Source organism: Mirounga leonina, unplaced genomic scaffold (assembly GCF_011800145.1).
Source record: "Mirounga leonina isolate KUSES-001 unplaced genomic scaffold, KU_Mleo_1.0 Mir_165, whole genome shotgun sequence".
In the NCBI taxonomy this organism is placed as follows: Eukaryota; Metazoa; Chordata; class Mammalia; order Carnivora; family Phocidae; genus Mirounga; species Mirounga leonina.
Window position 1 is genome coordinate 10,910,369 of NW_023270415.1, and position 18,645 is coordinate 10,929,013.

Below are 18,645 nucleotides of genomic sequence, written 5' to 3' on the forward strand. Positions count from 1 at the left end.
GAGTTAGATGAAAGAGACTATTCACTACTAGGACCAGTGCAGGAAACATCTTTAATACTCCCCTGTTCTTAATTTGTGAATCACATTGAAATAGTCAGTGCTTCAGAGTACCCTGTAGAATTGGGCATTGCTGTATGATTTGCTTTGGCCAAGGAAATATGCCTATTCAAAGAAATAATGGTTCTTCGAGGGCCTGTATATTGCATATAATGGTCAGCAGAATGGTGTCCCATAATTCCCTTAAGCTATCTTCACTCTTTTTCAATCTTTTTTCTTTTTATTCCTCTCGTTGGAGGAATTCTACTGCCCTGTCTTGGAGCTCATGGACCTTTCTTCACTCTGAAATTCTGCCATTCGCAACAACATGGATGGACCTTGAGGGCATTATGCCAGGTAAAATAGAGAGAGACAATATTGCATGCTATCACTTATATGGGGACTCTAAAAACAGAAATCAAACTTATAGAAACAGAGAGTAGAAAAGTGGTTACCATGGGGAAAATAGGGAGATTGGTAAAAGGTACAAACTTTCAGCTATAAGATAAACAAGATCTGAGGATCTAATGCATAACTTAGTGACTATTTTTGATAACACTGTATTGTATAATTGCAATTTGCTAAGAAAGTAGAACTTCAGTGTTTTTGCCATATATATATACATATATATATGTAAATATGTGAGGTAATGTGTTAATTAACTCAATGAGGGGAATCTGTTCACAATGTATACATACATCAAATCATTATGTTGTACACTTTAAATATCTTACAATTTTGTCTGTCGTTATACCTCAATAAAAAGAAAAAAATTAGATCATGTCAGTGGAAGTAAGGGTAAAAGGGAGAAGACATGCTCAAAAAATATTTTGGAGGTGAAATCAAAAGATTTGGTAAACAATAAATGGTGTGGGTAAAACAAAGAGAGGAATTAAAATGATGCTGATTTGTAGCTTTTGCTAAATGGTGATGTAGTTAATGCTAACATAGTAAGGAAGGTTTATAGGAGAAAAAAAAAGAGGTTTTGGTTTGAGATCCAAAGTTTTTGAGACATCCAAGTGAAATTACAGCTGACAATTGGAAATGCAGGTCTGGAGTAATGGAAAGAATTATGTATTGGAAAAACCGATTTAAAAATTTTAAATCTAGTCAATCCTCTATTCACATTTCCATATTTGCAAATTCACCTACTTGATAAAATTTATTTGTACCCCAAATCAATACACATGGAACTTTTGTGGTCATTGGCAGGCATGCACACAGAAGCAAAATATTTGAATTGCCCAATGAGCATGTTCCCAACTGAGGACAAACAAGGCAATGCTCTGCCTTCTTGTTTCAGCTTTTACACTGTAAACAAATGTCTTTTGCATGGTCTATTTAGTGCCCTTTTTTTGCATTTTTGTGCATTTTGTTGGTGATTTTGCTGTTGAAAAGGGCCCCAAGTGAAATGCAGAACTGCTATTCCTAAGTCCAAGTTCTTAAGTACAACAAGACTGTAATTTGCCTTATGGAGGAAATACATGAGTTAGATGAGCTTCATTCAGGCATGAGTTATGGTGCTGTTGGCTGTGAGTTCAGTGTTAAAGAATCGACTATATATTAAAGAAGGTATCTTTTAACAGTAACAGAAAACAAGGTTATGTATCAATTGTTGATGAAAGTGTAATCAGAAGCTAACCCTAACCTTGAGTTTCTTCTAGGAGCCATGGTTCAGTATTCACTAATTCCATGTTCTTGACAACATTATGGAACATAACTACTGCAAATAATGAGGATTTTCTGTGTATAATCGTAGATATGAGACTGTGACATTGAATAGTGAAAGCAGAGACATCAAGAAAGTAAGAAGTCTCAAGATAGAACTCTAGGGAATGTCAGTATTTAGATGGTGGGCAGAAGGTAGAATGTTAGGGGAAGCACAAAAGGAATGGCGAGGTAGGTAATCAGAGAGTGCCAAGAAGTACCTTGAGGAAATTTCAGTAAGAGAACAATCCCCAATGTCAAGAGGTGCAAAAAAAGCTCCCAGGAGAGAGATGTTATAGAGGAAAAGCATATACGTTTAAATCTAATGGACCTGAATTTAATAAAACTTAGTTCTGCTACCTACTAGCTGGGTGATATAAAGAAATTCTTATTTCTCTGGTCCTTAATTAATTCTGTAGAATGAAGACAAATCCTAACAGAAGGTCATTGTAGATTACATAAAATAATGAGCAACTATAAATGTTTCACGTTTTGTAAACTTTAAAAAGTCAAGATTAAATGTTTTATTTATTTATTTTTTTAAAGATTTTATTTATTTATTTGACAGAGAGAGAGATAGCGAGAGCAGGAACACAAGCAGGGCAAGTAGGAGAGAGAGAAGCAGGCCTCCCGCTGAGCAGGGAGCCCGATGTGGGGCTCAATCCCAGGACCCCGGGATCATGACCCAAGCCGAAGGCAGACGCTTAACGACAGAGCCACCCAGGCGCCCCTCAGTATTAAATGTTTTAAAGGGTTGTATACTACAGTGACTTTGGATCTTGGCCTCAGTTATGTTCCAGCATAAGTAAAATCACACAAGTGTATGTTTCATTTAGGTTGGGAAGTTGAGGTTGGATATACAGTTTATTTGTCCAAGATGGAGAGGCCCACATTTTATTCTGTCTCTCTTATCCATTCATGATGATCTCTGTTGATATATCTTGTTATTTCTTGATTTTCCATGAATGGAAAATGGCCTTTGGAGATAGTCAAACCTCAGTCTGAGTTATGGATCCCTACCTCCTTCCTTCATTCACTCACTCATTTATACACTTTTTAAAGATACATATTGGGCGCGTGCGTGGTTCAGTCGGTTTAGCGTCTGCCATCGGCTCAGGTCATGATCCAGGGTCCTGGGATCGAGTCCCACATCGGGCTCCCTTCTCAGTGGGGAGTCTGCTCCTCTACCCCTCCCCCCCGCCCATGCGCACTCACTCTCTCTCTCGCCAGTAAGTATATAAAATCTTTTTAAAAATTAAAAAAATAAAAGATACATAATATGTTCCAAGTTCTATATTAAGGCACTAGAGATAAAGAGGCCTGTAGCCTCCATGATCTTATAGTCTAATGGAAAGAAAAACTAAGTATAACAAGGTATAAAATTAAGTTTCCGGTTTAAGCACTCCAAGAAACAATACATACTATATGTGGAAGCAAGTATGAGACAGAAGCTCCTGGATTTTATATCCTATAGAATAAATGCCATGATTCTTGAACCCCCTCGACCACTTTGAGAATATAAAATAGAGGATGGAGGGGCAGTGAGGTATTTATAATCATATGCCTTTGGAGAAGAATGGGAAGAAATATTATAGTTTTCATCACAAGCTAAAAGAGAGGGAACTTCTAAGGGACCATGTGAGTGTCAGTTGTTATTCTGTTCACGTTAACAAGATAGGAGTGAAACAACACAAACATATGGAGTAACTCGATGACACGACATGAGGCACCAACTGAATACTCGTCACACCCCACATCCCACTCATAACTTTGAATGCAAAGCTCTCCTGCAAATTGCATTACCTGTTTATATCTCTCTTTCCCCCACTAGACTGTGAGTTTTATAATGACCAGGACTACTACTTTCTACCTTTGCATCCCCGGGGCATAAAAGTGCCTGGAATAAGACAGGAGTTTAACAAATCTCAGATGAATGGAGAGGGTGTAGTAGCCTCCAGCTCTGAGTGCAAAGAGCTGTAGCGGTGTTTTTCATCCTCAACACCAATTCACGCATTGGGGGCGACGTACCACCCAGTCTTTGGTAGGGAAGATGAGAGAATTTGCCCAAGACGAATAAAGTAAGGTTGCCGTTCTTATTAGACAATGCATCAGGAGGATGTTTTCACTGTTGAGTTAAAAGAACCTGAAAGTCGGGCGCCTGGGTGGCTCAGTTGGTTAAGCGACTGCCTTCGGCTCAGGTCATGATCCTGGAGTCCCGGGATCGAGTCCCGCATCGGGCTCCCTGCTCGGCAGGGAGTCTGCTTCTCCCTCTGATCCTCCTCCCTCTCGTGCTCTCCGTCCCTCATTCTCTCTCTCAAATAAATAAATAAAATCTTTAAAAAAAAAAAGAACCTGAAAGTCTATGCTGCCCTCTAGAGCGGCCTACAGTGCCTTCAGGCGTGCTGCAGAGAGAACACAAGGCTTACGTAGACGCGTCCCTGCGGAGAAATCCTTTGTGCCAGTTTCCTTTAAGTAAAAGAAGGATACAGAACTGGAAGGCTGGCGCCGGAAGACTGGGACGCGCCCGGTGCAGGGAGGAGGTGGAAGCGCGTAGGCACCGCCCCTCCCGCGGTTGCCAGGCAACCGGGCCCAGACGGCGCGGAAGGCGCCTCGGCGCAGGCGCAGGCGCTGGCGGGCCGGTGAAGATGGCGGAAGGCGGCGGCGCTGAACCGGGGGAGCAGGAGAGGTCCTCTGGGCCGCGGCCCCCGAGCGCGCGGGATCTGCAGGTGCGGCGAGCGGCCGAGGGCGGGGCGCGGCGGCGGGGCGCGGCGGCGGGGTGCGTGTCGGAGTCCGCCCCTGGCCTCGGCTGAGCCCTTGCCAGACCCCACCTGGGGACTGAATTGTGACTCCGGGGTCGCAGGTCTGCTCAGGGCGGTGCATCGAACAGTGGTTTTCGAGGAGACAAGTGTCCGAGCCCAACTCTCTGTTGCCCGGGACTCATTCCCCCTCCACCCGATTTGCAATTTAAGAAGCAGCTGTTCAGAATGGCATTGTGTGGGGTCAGTTGAGCGGTTCACGGGTTGGTGCTTCCTTCAGAAGACTTAATTGCAGAAGAAGGCTTTACTGTGCCCGTGGGAAATCAGGATCCCTTTAGAAGTAGTAACGTGTGTGCTGGTTTGATCTTTCTCGGATGCTGTTTCTGTTTGGATTACTTTTATATAAAAATGCTTCCTTTTTATCAGATAGCTTTTCCCTTTTAAAAGTGAGCTAAAGTATTCCATCCTACGGCTGCACCACCTAGTTGTCAAAGCTACCGTCTATGAAACACTGCACAGAAGAAAGAGCGAAATAAAACTTCATGGTGACATTAGAGAGCTAAATACGAATGTAGCAAATTTCGCTTCTTCAGGTGCTTAATACTGCTTTGCTCATTTAGGCGGTTTTTTTTTTTTTTCTGTCTCTTAAGACCATTGATAAAATCAACAAGTAAACAATCATAAGGAGTTGCGTAATTAAAAGTAAATGACGCCGAGTCTACATGCCTCGATAGAAAAGTTCTGTTACAGTTACTTCTACTTTGAACAAGCATTGACCACCTGCCATGCAACATACTGCTAAACTCCACCAATGCAGAGATGAATAGGACATCAAATCTGTAGTTGGTGTTGGACCCTGTTGAAGGGAATAGAAGTGTAAAAAGCATGTCCATCTATTTTTTGCAGAAATAATATATGAATATATTGGCCATGACATTTTAAGGTGGAGTACGACTGAATGCCAAATTAAGCAGTACATAAAATGAAGAATTTGGAGAATGGAGAACTCAGTGTCAGAAGATGAACCGAATGTAGAATAATTCCAGTGCTCTTAAGTCAATTCAAGTAGTAGTAAAGTCAATTAAGTAGTCAACAGGATCAAGGAATAGGATCTGCCTCATCTTTTCTATGGTAGACTACCATCACTAAGAGGCACTAAGAGGCAACATGGGACGTTGAGAAAATAGTTTCTGGTTAGATCAATTTCTGTTTGCATCTTGGACCTGTCACTTAGTAGGCCTCTGAATGTAAGAGAAATGTCTTAACCTTTCTGATCCTCAGTGTCTTTATTTGTAAACTAGGGGTGATGTTGGTGTCAAGGATGAAATGTCCATAAAGTGCCCATGCACTCCCATATTATCCTGGCCCTGTACTTGCTTGGTAAATATTTGGTTCCTTTTTCTTTAAAGGAGGAAAATGCTGTAACTTTAACTGGTTAGTCCATTCTAATGCCATTAAAGTTAAAACTATATAACTTAATATCCTTTCTCTAATTTCATTCTGTTCTTTTCATGTGAAAAATGAGAGCAGCTTGGCTAATGATTGCCTAATACTTGGCAAATTTACAGACTTAATCCAGCAGATTAATATATGATTAATGGTTGGTGATATTTTGGTAGATGTCACTAATTGAGAGAACGCCTTCCTCTTCACCATCAATTAGAGGATAGGGATTTGTTTTTAAGACATTTTTTTAAATTTATTTATTTGACAGCTAGAGAGAGCAGAAGCAGGTTAACTGGGAGAGGGAGAAGAAAGCTCCTCGCTGAGCAGAGAGCCTGATGTGGGGCTCCATCCCAGGACCCTGGGATCATGACTTGAGCCGAAGGCAGACACTTAACTGACTGAGCCACCCAGGTGCCCTGGGGATTTTTTTTTTTTTATTATTATCTACTTTCTGGTAGTCAGGTTGGTAGGTAGATAACTATTTTTTTTATAAATGTGATTTGGATATCAAATACATTAAGTATTGATAGTGTTTCCTTTAGAATTTAATAAGAATCTGAAGAACTTGCTAAGAAACCTAAAAACAACCAAAGTGATGATGTACGAAGAAATAGAGTATGTTTAAAAGAAATAGAGTAGGTTTAAAAGAAGTGAATAATGTTCTTCTCCCCAACTAGTTTTTTGAATAGTGATTACTATTTTATTATCTTGTTATTGTTTAATCAAGCTGTGCTTATCTTAAGTGTAATTTTCAGTAAATACTTCCTACCTTCTGGACAGCTTGCTCTAAGAGTCAGTCATTCACAGTGTTATAGAGGAAAAGGGAGATATTACTAATTGGAACAAGCAAAAGATACCCTAAGTATGCATATCTTAGCTGCCAGGCAGTGTAGGGTTTGTTGGCATCTAAATCAGGAAAGATTTCCTCATTTAGCACAGGAGGAAACATGGATGGTTGTCTCCCAGAAAGCCTCCCAGCACTGTGAGCCTCTGACATAAACCGCAGAAATCTCCTGTGGATATCAAACCAAGAGCAGATCTTAGCTCCCTTCATTCCCCCCAAATTGAGAAACATTCAATGGGAAGGTTTAGGATGGGATTGTTAGTGACAGCCCTCGCCCTCAAAACCTCAGTGTTTATTAGTATTTCTGAACATTTTCTGAGACCTTTCTCTCTCCTGGTTCCCTTCAGTCTATTAACATGGGTTTAATAGTTGGTTAACATATTTAATTGTATGCTTCTGTCCCAGTTTTCCTCCAGAATAATATCAAAAGAAAAAGATTTCTGTTCTTAATTCTGTATTTCCATATAGATTGGAGTTAGAGGGTAATTAGAGATAACTTCAGTATTTATTAGGGTTAGGATGGGGTGGGGTAGACAGTGGAGTTCTAGAAGTGAGAAAAGAGTAAGAATGTCTGATACTGTGTTACAGTTGCCACAAGTACCCTAATCCTGTTGGATATCAGTATTCCATAGTATTGGTTCTCAATTTTAGCATGCATCAGAATCATCTGGAAGGCTTGATACAGCACAGATTGCAGGGCCCCACCCCAGAGTTTTTCATTCATTAGGTCTAGGGTGGGGCTGGAGCATCTGTATTTTCAAAGGTTCCCAGGTGATACTGATATTGCTATTCTATATTTTAAAAAGTCAATATGTTACCTTCTGTCAATTGTCACTCTAAGACTGAGAATTGCAGTAATTTTAATCTTTTGCTTTATACCTGATTTTCTCGTTCTCAATTACTTTGCTCTCAGGTTTCTTTTCACGTTCTTCACATTTCAAACTCTAAAGCAAAGATTATCACTGCTTACATACTTTATTCCTTCTATGTAATTGAAATAACTTCATAATCTAATTGCTTAGCCTGTGGAACACTCTGTCCTGTTAATTCACAATGATTCATTACTTCACAATGCACATATTCTTATCTCTTTATTTGATATTTAGTTGTTGTTCTATTTGTTTTGACCAGTACTTTATTTTGATCAGTTTAAATAATCATTTCCTCTTCTAGTGTGGTGTCATTTGCTATGTCAACTAACATAAATTAAATTTCTTTATAATATTTACTAATGAACTTATACCATATGATGCTGCAGGGAGATCATGAATCCCAGCAATAATTCCCTCTAAATATCATTCATTTTCCTTTTAGTAATGCACCATTAATAACTAAGACCTTTCAGCTAGGTGGACTCCCTGCTCTAATACAATTTACCCCATATTCCTATCTTGTTAATATATATTAATATCTTGTTAATATATATATTCCACAGAATCAAAACACATTATTTGCTTTATTCATTTATTTTATAGAAGAAAATTAGTTGATTGACAGGGTTTGTTCAAATCTTCTTGAACAAAAAACAAGATAAAAAACTATATAGAAAATGTAATCTGAGTTTTAAAATATATAACTTGGGGCACGTAGATGGCTCAGTTGGTTAAGCCTCTGCCTTCAGCTCAGGTCATGATCCTGGAGTCCTGGGATCAAGCCCCACATTGATCCAGCTCTCTTCTCAGCTGAGACTCCGCTTCTCCCTCTGCCTCTCCCTCTGCTCGTGCTCTCTCTCTCACTCTCTTTCAAATAAATAAATTTTTAAAAATCTACAACTTTATATTTATTATCTACATAATTCAACATGAATTTGTTTCGTGTCCATGAAGTACTATATTAGAAACAATCTAGGAAACCTAAATTATAGTAGGAGGGATAAAATCGTGAGGAAGGTACACAAGTGATGACAATGTAATGTTTATAAATGTTAATAATAGAATAGCATATACAATGAGGAGTTAGGAAAGAAATATCATTTAGTTAAGAAAACTAGAAAAGGCTTTGTGAAGGATGGCTGAAGTGGGCCTTTGCAATATAGGTAACATTTCCATTGATGGGATTAGAAATCACATAAAAGTAATTCATAGAGCTGAAATAAATCAGCTCAGGAGGAACTTCCATAAAGGAATACTGTTTTGAAGAGAATTCAGGGAGGTAAAATTTCTGAAAACTTTGGACCCAAGTAGTCAGGCAGAGTGTCTATATCCGTCTCTCTCATTTGTTTTGTTTTCATTTTCATTTCACATACAGTCATATGTGTAGATAACACTGAATAAGGAAATCTTGGGGAAAATGAAACACTGATAATAGTCATTGTTAAACATTTTTTAATATCTTCTAGTAATGGAGCACTTGCCTTGTGCTTCACATGCATTCTGTGATCCTTAAAATGACCCTCTAAGGTAATTTTTTAAAATAGACATTTAAAGATGAGGGAACCAAGGCGCAGAGAAGTTAAATAAAATGCCCAAGGTCACACCATAAGAGCCCAAGTTAGGATTTTAATTCAGTTCTTTTAGATTACAAAGCACTTTCATAATTAGGATTTCTAACAAAATCACCATGTTAGAAATATGAAAGTTGATGTAGGTGTATGGGGATGGGGTAAGGAGTAAAAATTAGGGAGGAAAATAAATCCTTTTTTTGTTTGTTTTTTTGTGTGGGTATTTTAAAAGTTGACTAATAGAATCTTCAAAGAAGTAACTTTGCCCCAGTTCTTCTTTTCCTTCTGATGAAAGAAGCCCTGGAGGTAGTTTACATATCTCTTGTTTTTATGGAAGGAGCACCTTATCTGGTTTTTTAGGGGGATTTGGTTTTTTGTTATTTTTTTTCCAAAGGATTTTCGGGGATTATGATCATGCCAATTACGGGAGCATTAAGGGAAGTTTTTGAACTGTTGTCCAAAATGGAACAAAATAACAATGCTGAAGTATTTGGATAACTTTTTAAAATTCCAATTTCAAAAACTGTGTTGTGTTTATTTCATTTAAAAGTACCCAGCCATATATTTATAATGCATAATTTGGTAATACTACTTTCTAAAATTTATATAATCCATATATATAATACATTGTCTTATATTTTTAAAAGTTCATTTTCCTTAACTTGATGAAATTTATGTCAGGTAGACTTTTAAAGAGAATAATTTTGAAATTATTGTATGTGCTTGGGTTTTAAAAAGTTAAACAGCTAAATGAAAAAATTTTATGAGATTTAATGAGAGCAGGCTGACATTAGTGTGAAACATCTTCAAGTATTTTTTTTTTAACTATAGGACAATTGTAGGCTCAGCTTTGAAAATGATCTGTTACCAAATACAGTTTTTGAAACAGTTGAATAGTTAATTGAAAATAGGTAAGCAGTTATGGGCACCTGGGTGGCTCAGTCGTTAAGCGTCTGCCTTCGGCTCAGGTCATGATCCCAGGGTCCTGGGATCGAGTCCCACATCGGGCTCCCTGCTCGGCAGGAAGCCTGCTTCTCCCTCTCCCACTCCCCCTGCTTGTGTTGCTACTCTCGCTATCTCTCTCTCTGTCAAATAAATAAATAAAATCTTAAAAAAAAAATAAGTAAGCAGTTATGGTAACTTTAATGTATTCCAGTATATGTGGCATTTTAGTTAGTTTTATCAAGTGAGGGATACATTGGTTTTATTTTGGAAGGGGGTCATCTGTAACAGCAGCCTTTATTTTTCATTAGAAATTTGTACTACACAATCACGTGTTCTAGTCATAATTTCTACTTGTGTAGAATAGTTCAGTCCTATTTATACTTTATAACAAATCTGTTGTTTTATAGTTGGCCTTGGCAGAATTATATGAAGATGAAGTGAAATGCAAATCTTCCAAATCTGATAGACCTAAAGCTACAGTCTTTAAAAGCCCACGAACACCACCTCAAAGGTAAGTTTTGTTTTGTTTTTGTCTTGTTTGAGTTTTAAACATTGATTTCTTTTTAGTTCACTAATCCTAAATTATTTTAAATGGTCTTGGGAATTTTCTTTAAAACTATGATTTCTAAAATAAATATTATTTAGGTAGTATTCCTAAAATGGTAATAGTCAGAAAGCTAAAAGAAGCGGAAAAATTGGGATGCCTGGGTGGCTTAGTCAGTTAAGCATCTGACTTTGGCTCAGGGTCCTGGGATCAAGTCCCGCATTGGGCTCCTTGCTCAGCAGGGAGCCTGCTTCTCCCTCTGCCCTGCTGATCCCCCTGCTTGTGCTCGCTCTCTCTGACAAATAAATAAAATCTCTAAAAAAGAAAGAAAGAAACGGAACAGTTATCTTAAATACCTAATACGTTGGTAGACATCGTAAAGAAATATACACTGAATAGTATTTTTCTTAGACACAGTGGTTCTTTTTGAGTCATAGGATGCACTGAGGATCTGACAAAAGCTACAGCCCCTCTCCCCGCAAAACAGCATTTATACACAATTTTGTCAGTTGTTTTTAAGGACTTGTGTTTCTGAAAACCCACTCATGGAGCTCCTATGTGCCTTTTGCCCTCCATTTAAGAATCTAGAACCTGGGGCACCTGGGTGACTCAGTCGATCCTGGGATCAAGCCCTGCATTCGGCTCCCTTCTTGGTGGGGAGCCTGCTTCTCCCTCTTCCTCTGCCTACTGCTCTGCCTATTTGTGCGCTTGCACTCTCTCTCTCTCTGTCAAATAAATAAATAAAATCTTAAAAAAAGAATCTAGGACTTCAGGAACTTGTCTATGTTTTCACTGAATGATGACCCATCTAATAAGTGATCTCCTATATAGTATTTGCTGTTGTTAAAATCCCTGAACTAGAAAGGGAGCCAGCCATGAAGATTTAAGAGATGAGAGCCAGGTATACTTTATTACCATGGATTTTCTTGTTTTTAGGAATATTTTCATTAGTGTCTTTTTAATACTGCAAATCTCCTTACTGGGGAGAAACTTGGAATTTTTCCAATACATCTTATTCACAGAAAGTCTGTCATTTTACCAGAAGTTTAAAAATTCACTGGAAATTATTCTTTCTTTTTTGTCTGTCACTTTCCACTTCCTTTTTTTCTGTAGGGGAGATAAAAATGACGTACCTTTTTGGACCTGAATGTGAAGAAAGAATATTAATTTTTTCCCAAACTTTTTATTTTATTTTCAAACCCATAGGTAATCAAAAGATTAGTACAATGAATATATGCTGTATATGCTTCACCTGTATTCACCAGTTGTTAGCATATTACAGCTTTACATTCATGCAAGTGCTCTTTTACTCAACTATTTGAAAGCAAATTGCAGTCATCATAACACTCCATCCCTAAATACTTCAGCATGCATCTCCTAAGAAGAAGCACATACCCTTTATAACCCTGATAACATATCACACCTTAGAAAATGAACAGTAATTTCATAAAATCATTTAATATATAGTCCATAGTCAGATATGTCTTCGAGCCTTTTTCAGATTTAGGGTGTAACCAAGGGCCATGCATTCCACCTGATTATGCCTGTTTTGAATCTCAATCCAAAGCATTCTTCCCACCTTTTTGTTGTTTGTTCTTAGCTTATTATATAATCTAAAATTTATTAAATTGAGAGGTACCTGGGTGGCTCAGTTGGTTGAGCCACAGACTCTTGGTTTCAATTCAAGTCACGATACCAGGGTTGTGGGATTGAGCCCCACGTTGGGCTCTGGGTAAGTACAGAACCTGCTTGAAAATCTCTCTCTCCCTCTCTCTCTCTCTCCCTCTGCCCCCCGGCCCCCGCTCTCTCTCTCTCTCTAAAATAAATAAATAATCTTTTAAAAATAAAATAAAATGTATTAATTGACATTCATTTTCATTTGGCACTGGGCCTCACAAATTATGTAGCCAGTCCTAGATAGAGCCACGTTATGGACAGCCTCGAAAGCCAAGGGGAGTTGTATTTGTGTAGAAGGCAGTGGAACACCAGTATATGTTTTTAAATTTAAATTTTATGATAAAAACTATAATATAGTGATAAAAGCTTTGATTTTAGAGATAGATACACCTCTGTTCTAATTTTTTTTCTCTCTGTTCTAATAAGGTTTTGCCAATGGACAAATTTTTAAAATCCCTAAGCTTTAGTTTTATCTGTAAATTAGGGATAATACCATTGCTAGGAGGATTAAGTGAGCACATAGTTACACCTTGATAAGTGTTAACTATTATTATTACATATTTAGAAAAATAGGACTGGCGATACAGTGCAAAATTAATTGTAACAGGGAAAACAAGATAAGGAGGCAAATTAAGAAAACAATTATGGTAATCTAAAGAATGTGCTAATAAAATTTTGGATTAAAATGGCATCAGTGGAATGGAGGAGAAAGGTGAAATCAGTGTGGAAGACTTGCAAAGAATTTAGTGTAGAAACTTGATGACATGGGATATAGGGAGCAAGTGAATGAGAAATCGAGACCTAAAGGTTCTTAATCTGGTGTGCAGGAAAAAATGTGATTATTAATGGGAAGGTTTATGTGAGGAATATAGGTTTAGTTTTGGAGAGATGAACTTGATTCAGTAGGTGCTTTTAGATTCAGCCCCTCAATGAAGTGTCTGGGTGGCACAGTCTGTTAAGCTTCTGACTTGGTTTGGCTCAGGTCATGATCTCAGGATCATGAGATCCAGTCCAGTGATGGGCTCCGCGTTCAGCAGGGGGTTTGCTTGAGACTCTTTCTTTCCCTTTGCCCCTCCCCTGCTCATTCGCACTCTCTCTTCCTAAAATAAATAAATCTTTGAAAAATTAATTAATTCAGCACTTGACCATAAGTCCCAGGGTGCTAAAAACATATTTGAGCGTCATCTTTAGAGGAGGTTGTTATCTGTGGGAGTGCACAAATATTTTGATGATCAGAGAAGGTAAGTAGAGAAAGAAAGCCAAGGATATAGGCATACTTAATTATGAAAGAGGAGAAATGGATGGATTGTGTATCTAAATACTAAAGGAAATATAAATAGGGAAACAGTATATAATAAGGAAAACAATAAAATATAATATAAAAAGAAAACAATAAAACTTCTGGAAGAAAATGGAGTATCTCCATGACCTTCAGGTAGGCAAAGATTTCTTAAACAGGAAATAAAATCATGAGCCATAAAGGAGATAGTAAATCTTTTCCCACATCAGACTTTTCCTGTAAGGTCTCTCTAACCACGACTGACGTAAAAAGGAACTATATAGTTGTACTTTCCAGAATAGAGACACAGGACAGGGAGGGAAGGAGCTGCAGCAGGAAGCTTTTCCTTTTGTTTTCCTTTCCCCCTCCTCTTCCCTTTCTATCTCATAGCTGCCTTACATCAGAGCTCCTCCTCATACTACTGCTCGTCTTCAGAGCCAGCTATGGTGTTGTTTGGCCTTGCTTGCTACACCAGGCCCTCTGAGTCTAAGCTTGGCAGGAAGGCTTCCTCTGACTCCTGCTCTGGGCAAACTCACCTTTGTACTTGCCCGGTGCACTAGCAGGATGGAGGACAGCCCACCCTACCCCTGCCCCTAGCAGTTAGGAGTTAGTCTTATGTTCATAGGGTTCTGCTGTTGGATTTGTTGTCCAGGTGGATTTGTTCTCCAGGTGGATTTTTCCTTCACTTACAGTGAATTGAGAGCTACCCTGCCCTTCGCTCTTTCCTGTTCAGTTTTGCATGTACTAATTTTGCAGAAGGTCTTGAAGGTGACCTCTGTTCCTAGCCTCCGGCGCTGATATAATTTTTCTTCTTTGTTTTGTGAGACAGTTCAGTACAAATTTGGAACTGGATTGGAGGGTATAGGTAGTTAAACATATGAGCTTTGATTGTTACCTTATTCCGGCAGTCTCCATGTTGATATTTCACTGGCTATATTTTCTAATATTCTTGACTGAAAAAAATCTTGAAAGATAAAGTAGATAAAATCTTATGTAAAAAATTAGGTGAATTTTTATATTCCCTAAGACCATTATGAAGTTGGAGTCAGACTAGAAATTAGACACTATGTAGCTAATACACTGAAAAAATTGTGGTCTAAATTATTTACCTTTAACACAGGGAAATTATAATATTTGAATCCAAAAATCTCTGAGGAATAAACACCCTATGAGTAGCCCTTCACTAAGTCCCTACTGAATGTGGATTCCTCAGGGGAGGAGACTGAATTCTGCTTGTCAACACTACTTTGCCCCCCACACCAAAGGTGCCTAAGTTGTGCAAGAGATGCATTTGATAGGCAGTTACAGAAGGAGGGGGGAAGAAGTGACAAGCCACTTCTCATGTGAAGTGCTGAACTTGATTGCCATAATCTCCACAAACTCCATGAGGAAGTGTATGAACTGTTTACTATTTTGTTCCTTAATCCCATTTTTTAAAATTAAATATTTCCACAGAAGTCATAGATATGGCTCTTTTTAAATAAAGTTACTCCCTAAGACTGTAACTTTTTACTTTAAAGGAGTTTTGTTTGTATTCTAAGTTTCTATTCATCAACTTTAATGTTTAAAGGTTCTATTCAAGTGAACATGAATACAGTGGATTACATATAGTTCGACCTTCAACTGGGAAAATTGTGAATGAACTTTTCAAAGAGGCAAGAGAACATGGGGCTGTCCCTCTGAATGAAGCCACAAGAGCTTCCGGTGATAACAAATCTAAGGTAAGTGCTAAATTTAAAAGCTAAGTATACTACATATATATATATATGCGTGTGTGTGTATATGTATATATTTGTTCTCCTCTATAGGTTTTTATATTATTTGCAAACATTGTTTTTCTAACTATATATTTCTATTTTAAGCATTCACTCTACTTTTATAAGATTACAATCTTTCTATTAATGATTGAAAGTTGCAGCAATTTCTTAACATCTCTATGAAACCTTTTCTGTTTACCTTTTTCTTAAAAAAATAATTATAGATTTATGTGTATTTGCAAAAAGAACACAGGTCCTATGTACCTTTCACCCAGTTTCCTCCCGTGGTTATATCTAACATAATTATAGTACAATATCAAAGCCAAGATTTGACATTGGTACCGTGTGTGTATATAGTTCTATGTCATTTTCTCACATGCGTAGATTTGTATAATTGTCAACTCAATCAAGATGCTGTTCTGTCATCACAAAGATCTCCTTCATGGTGTACCCCATTTTAGTCACACCCTCAGCCCTCTCCTCCACCATCTCTAGTCTCTTGCCACCCTAATCTGTTCTCCATCTCTATGATTTTGTAATACTGAGAATGTTATAGAAATGGAATCATATAGTATGTGACCTTTTGGGATTGGTTTTTTCACTCAGCTTAATGCCCTAGCGGTCATCAGAGTTACTGAGTGTCTCAGTTCATTCTTTTTATTCCTGATAGCACTCCGTGGTATGGATGTACCACAGCTGGTTTAACCATTCGCTTACTGAGGGACATTTGAGGTGTTTCCAGTTTGGAACTATTACAGATAAGGCTGCTGTGAGCAGTCGTGTACAGATTCTTGTATGGATATTAGTTTTCATTTCTCTGGGATAAATGCCCAAGAGTCCAGTTGTTGGGTCGTATGGTCAGTATATGTTAGTTTCTTAGAAACTGCCGAACTCTTTCCCATAGTGAATGACAGAACCAGTTTCTCCATTCTTGTCAGCATTTGGTATTGTCATTATTTTAAATTTTAGCTATTGTGATAAGTGTGTAGTTAATTAACTCATTGTGGTTTTAATTTGCATTTTCCTAATGGCCAATGATGTTAATTTGCATATTCCTAGTGGCTAGTGATATTGAACATCTTTTCATGTGTTTATTTTTCATTATCTTTCTTATCCCTTTCAGTAAAGTGACTTTGGCCTATTTTCAAATTGAATTGTTACTGTTGAGTTTTGGGAGTTCTTTATATATTTTAATAGTTTTGAGTCCTTTATCAAATATATGGATTGCAAATATTATCTTCTAGATTGTAGCTTGTCTTTTCATCCTCTTACCAGGGTTTGTCCCAGAGCAAAAGTTTTTAATTTTGATAAAGTCCAGTTTATCTTTTTTTTTCCTCATGGATTATTCTTTTGGTCTCTTATGTAAGAACTCTTCATCTAAATGTAGGCCTCAAAGTTTTCTCCTGTTATCTAGAAAAGTTTTATAGTTTTACATTTTATACTTAAACTTGTGATCCATTTTGAGTTAATTTTACATATGGTTTCCATCAAGGTTTGTTTTCCTATTTATGGGTGTCCACTTGCTACACCACCATTTGTTGAATTGCTTTTGTGCCATTCATAAAATTTCTATACATCTTTTATACAGCTTTTATAACTATATCAGCTGACATCGTGGTGGTTTATTGAAGACATGAAGACATCAAGTGTCTTTTTGTGTGTAATTGTCAAAATATTCTTAAAATTGGCATTTCTCAGCCCGAGTTCCCTTATCACAATCATTTGGGAACGTTTTCTAAATTACCATATGGCCTCTGGTATTATGGTTCGGTAGGTTTCTGGTATGCCTAAGCATGTGTCTTTTGAAAAAGCCTGTCTGATAATTGTGACAGACCTCCATTGCTGAGAATTGCTATTCTAATGAAACATAAATTTTAGTTTTCACTTTGTTAATTGACTAACAGCTTACAATTCTTTTTCAGTTAAATAGGTAATTTGCGTTCTTGCAGATTCTCCGATTCTGTAAGAAAAATGTGGAAGTGATATATTGATATATTTAGTTGATATGTTGAGTCTATAGAAAAGAAAGCAATGTGATCATTAAAAGCTCATTTATGATATACATGGTGATTAAAAAAATGGCATTTTTACCTCATAAGCTATCCTACCTGAAAAATAGAAGACCTTGTGATCAGTATGGTAAAACAAAAAGTGCAGTCATAGTTGATTGTTACAGTTGAATAAAAGCAGCTTATAAAATAAATATGGAGCCTTTATTCAGGGTAATTTATACCCATTTATAAAATTCTTCCTTTACACTGTGAAACTGTTATTTGTGAAATACGTTTTATTTATTTTTTAAATATTTTATTTATTTATTTGAGAGAGAGAATGAGATAGAGCATGAGAGGGGGGCGGGTCAGAGGGAGAAGCAGACTCCCTGCTGAGCAGGGAGCCCGATATGGAACTCAATCCCGGGACTCCAGGATCATGACCTGAGCCAAAGGCAGTCGCTTAACCAACTGAGCCACCCAGGCGCCCTGTGAAATACGTTTTAAACATAATTTTTATTGTAAGACATCATAAAATATTAGTGGTAGCTTTTTAAAATCTGTTTATACTTGAAAATATATATTTCATTACATAAATGTATTTTTTTAGTTTAAGATTGGCCTAAATTATTTCAACTTCTGAGTCACTAACATTTTTATGGGAAGAAACAGAATTTCTTACTTGAGTATACTCCTCTGTAACATAAGACCTTCATTTGAATATAAAATTTTCCTGGAAAGTATAAACTGGTTTGGCTAATTATAGTTGATCTAATTTTCAAATATGTATCACACATTATCATAACATTTTGCCCATAAGCCATAGTGAATTTTTAGCTCATTTGCTGTGTATTTCAGTCATTTACAGGTGGAGGATACAGACTGGGTAATTCCTTTTGTAAGCGGTCTGAATACATCTATGGAGAAAATCAACTGCAAGATGTAGGTACAGTAACCAAAATGAAAAGTTGCAGATATTTGCCTCTAGTTACTACTGTTTTTAAATTTAAAAATTGGTAATATAAATATAATATCTTTTCTGTTATTTTTTGAAACATGGATTTTAAAAGGACTAATGTATAAGCTTTTAGTCTCAAATTATATATTTTGTATCTCAATTGTGCCTTGCACTTAGATTGCACATATTTTCTGTATGTTGAAATAATATATGATTCACTGTCAAAATGAGATTTATGTACATACAGTAATAATTATTGTAAGTA

At 37.3% G+C, this 18,645-nt stretch overlaps 1 protein-coding gene across 3 annotated transcripts in view; it reads left to right on the forward strand.

The window, feature by feature from the left end:
- The first annotated feature begins 4,360 nt into the window (after nucleotides 1-4,360).
- Nucleotides 4,361-18,645, forward strand: part of UBXN2B (UBX domain protein 2B) — a 30,254-nt gene continuing 15,969 nt past the window's right edge. For all 3 annotated transcript variants that reach the window (XM_035011196.1, XM_035011197.1, XM_035011198.1), the window contains exons 1-4: nucleotides 4,361-4,469; nucleotides 10,582-10,685; nucleotides 15,245-15,395; nucleotides 18,281-18,364. In XM_035011196.1, the coding sequence (XP_034867087.1) occupies nucleotides 4,389-4,469; nucleotides 10,582-10,685; nucleotides 15,245-15,395; nucleotides 18,281-18,364 (420 nt within the window). In that variant the 5' untranslated portion in view covers nucleotides 4,361-4,388. The remainder of the gene's footprint in view (nucleotides 4,470-10,581; nucleotides 10,686-15,244; nucleotides 15,396-18,280; nucleotides 18,365-18,645) is intronic.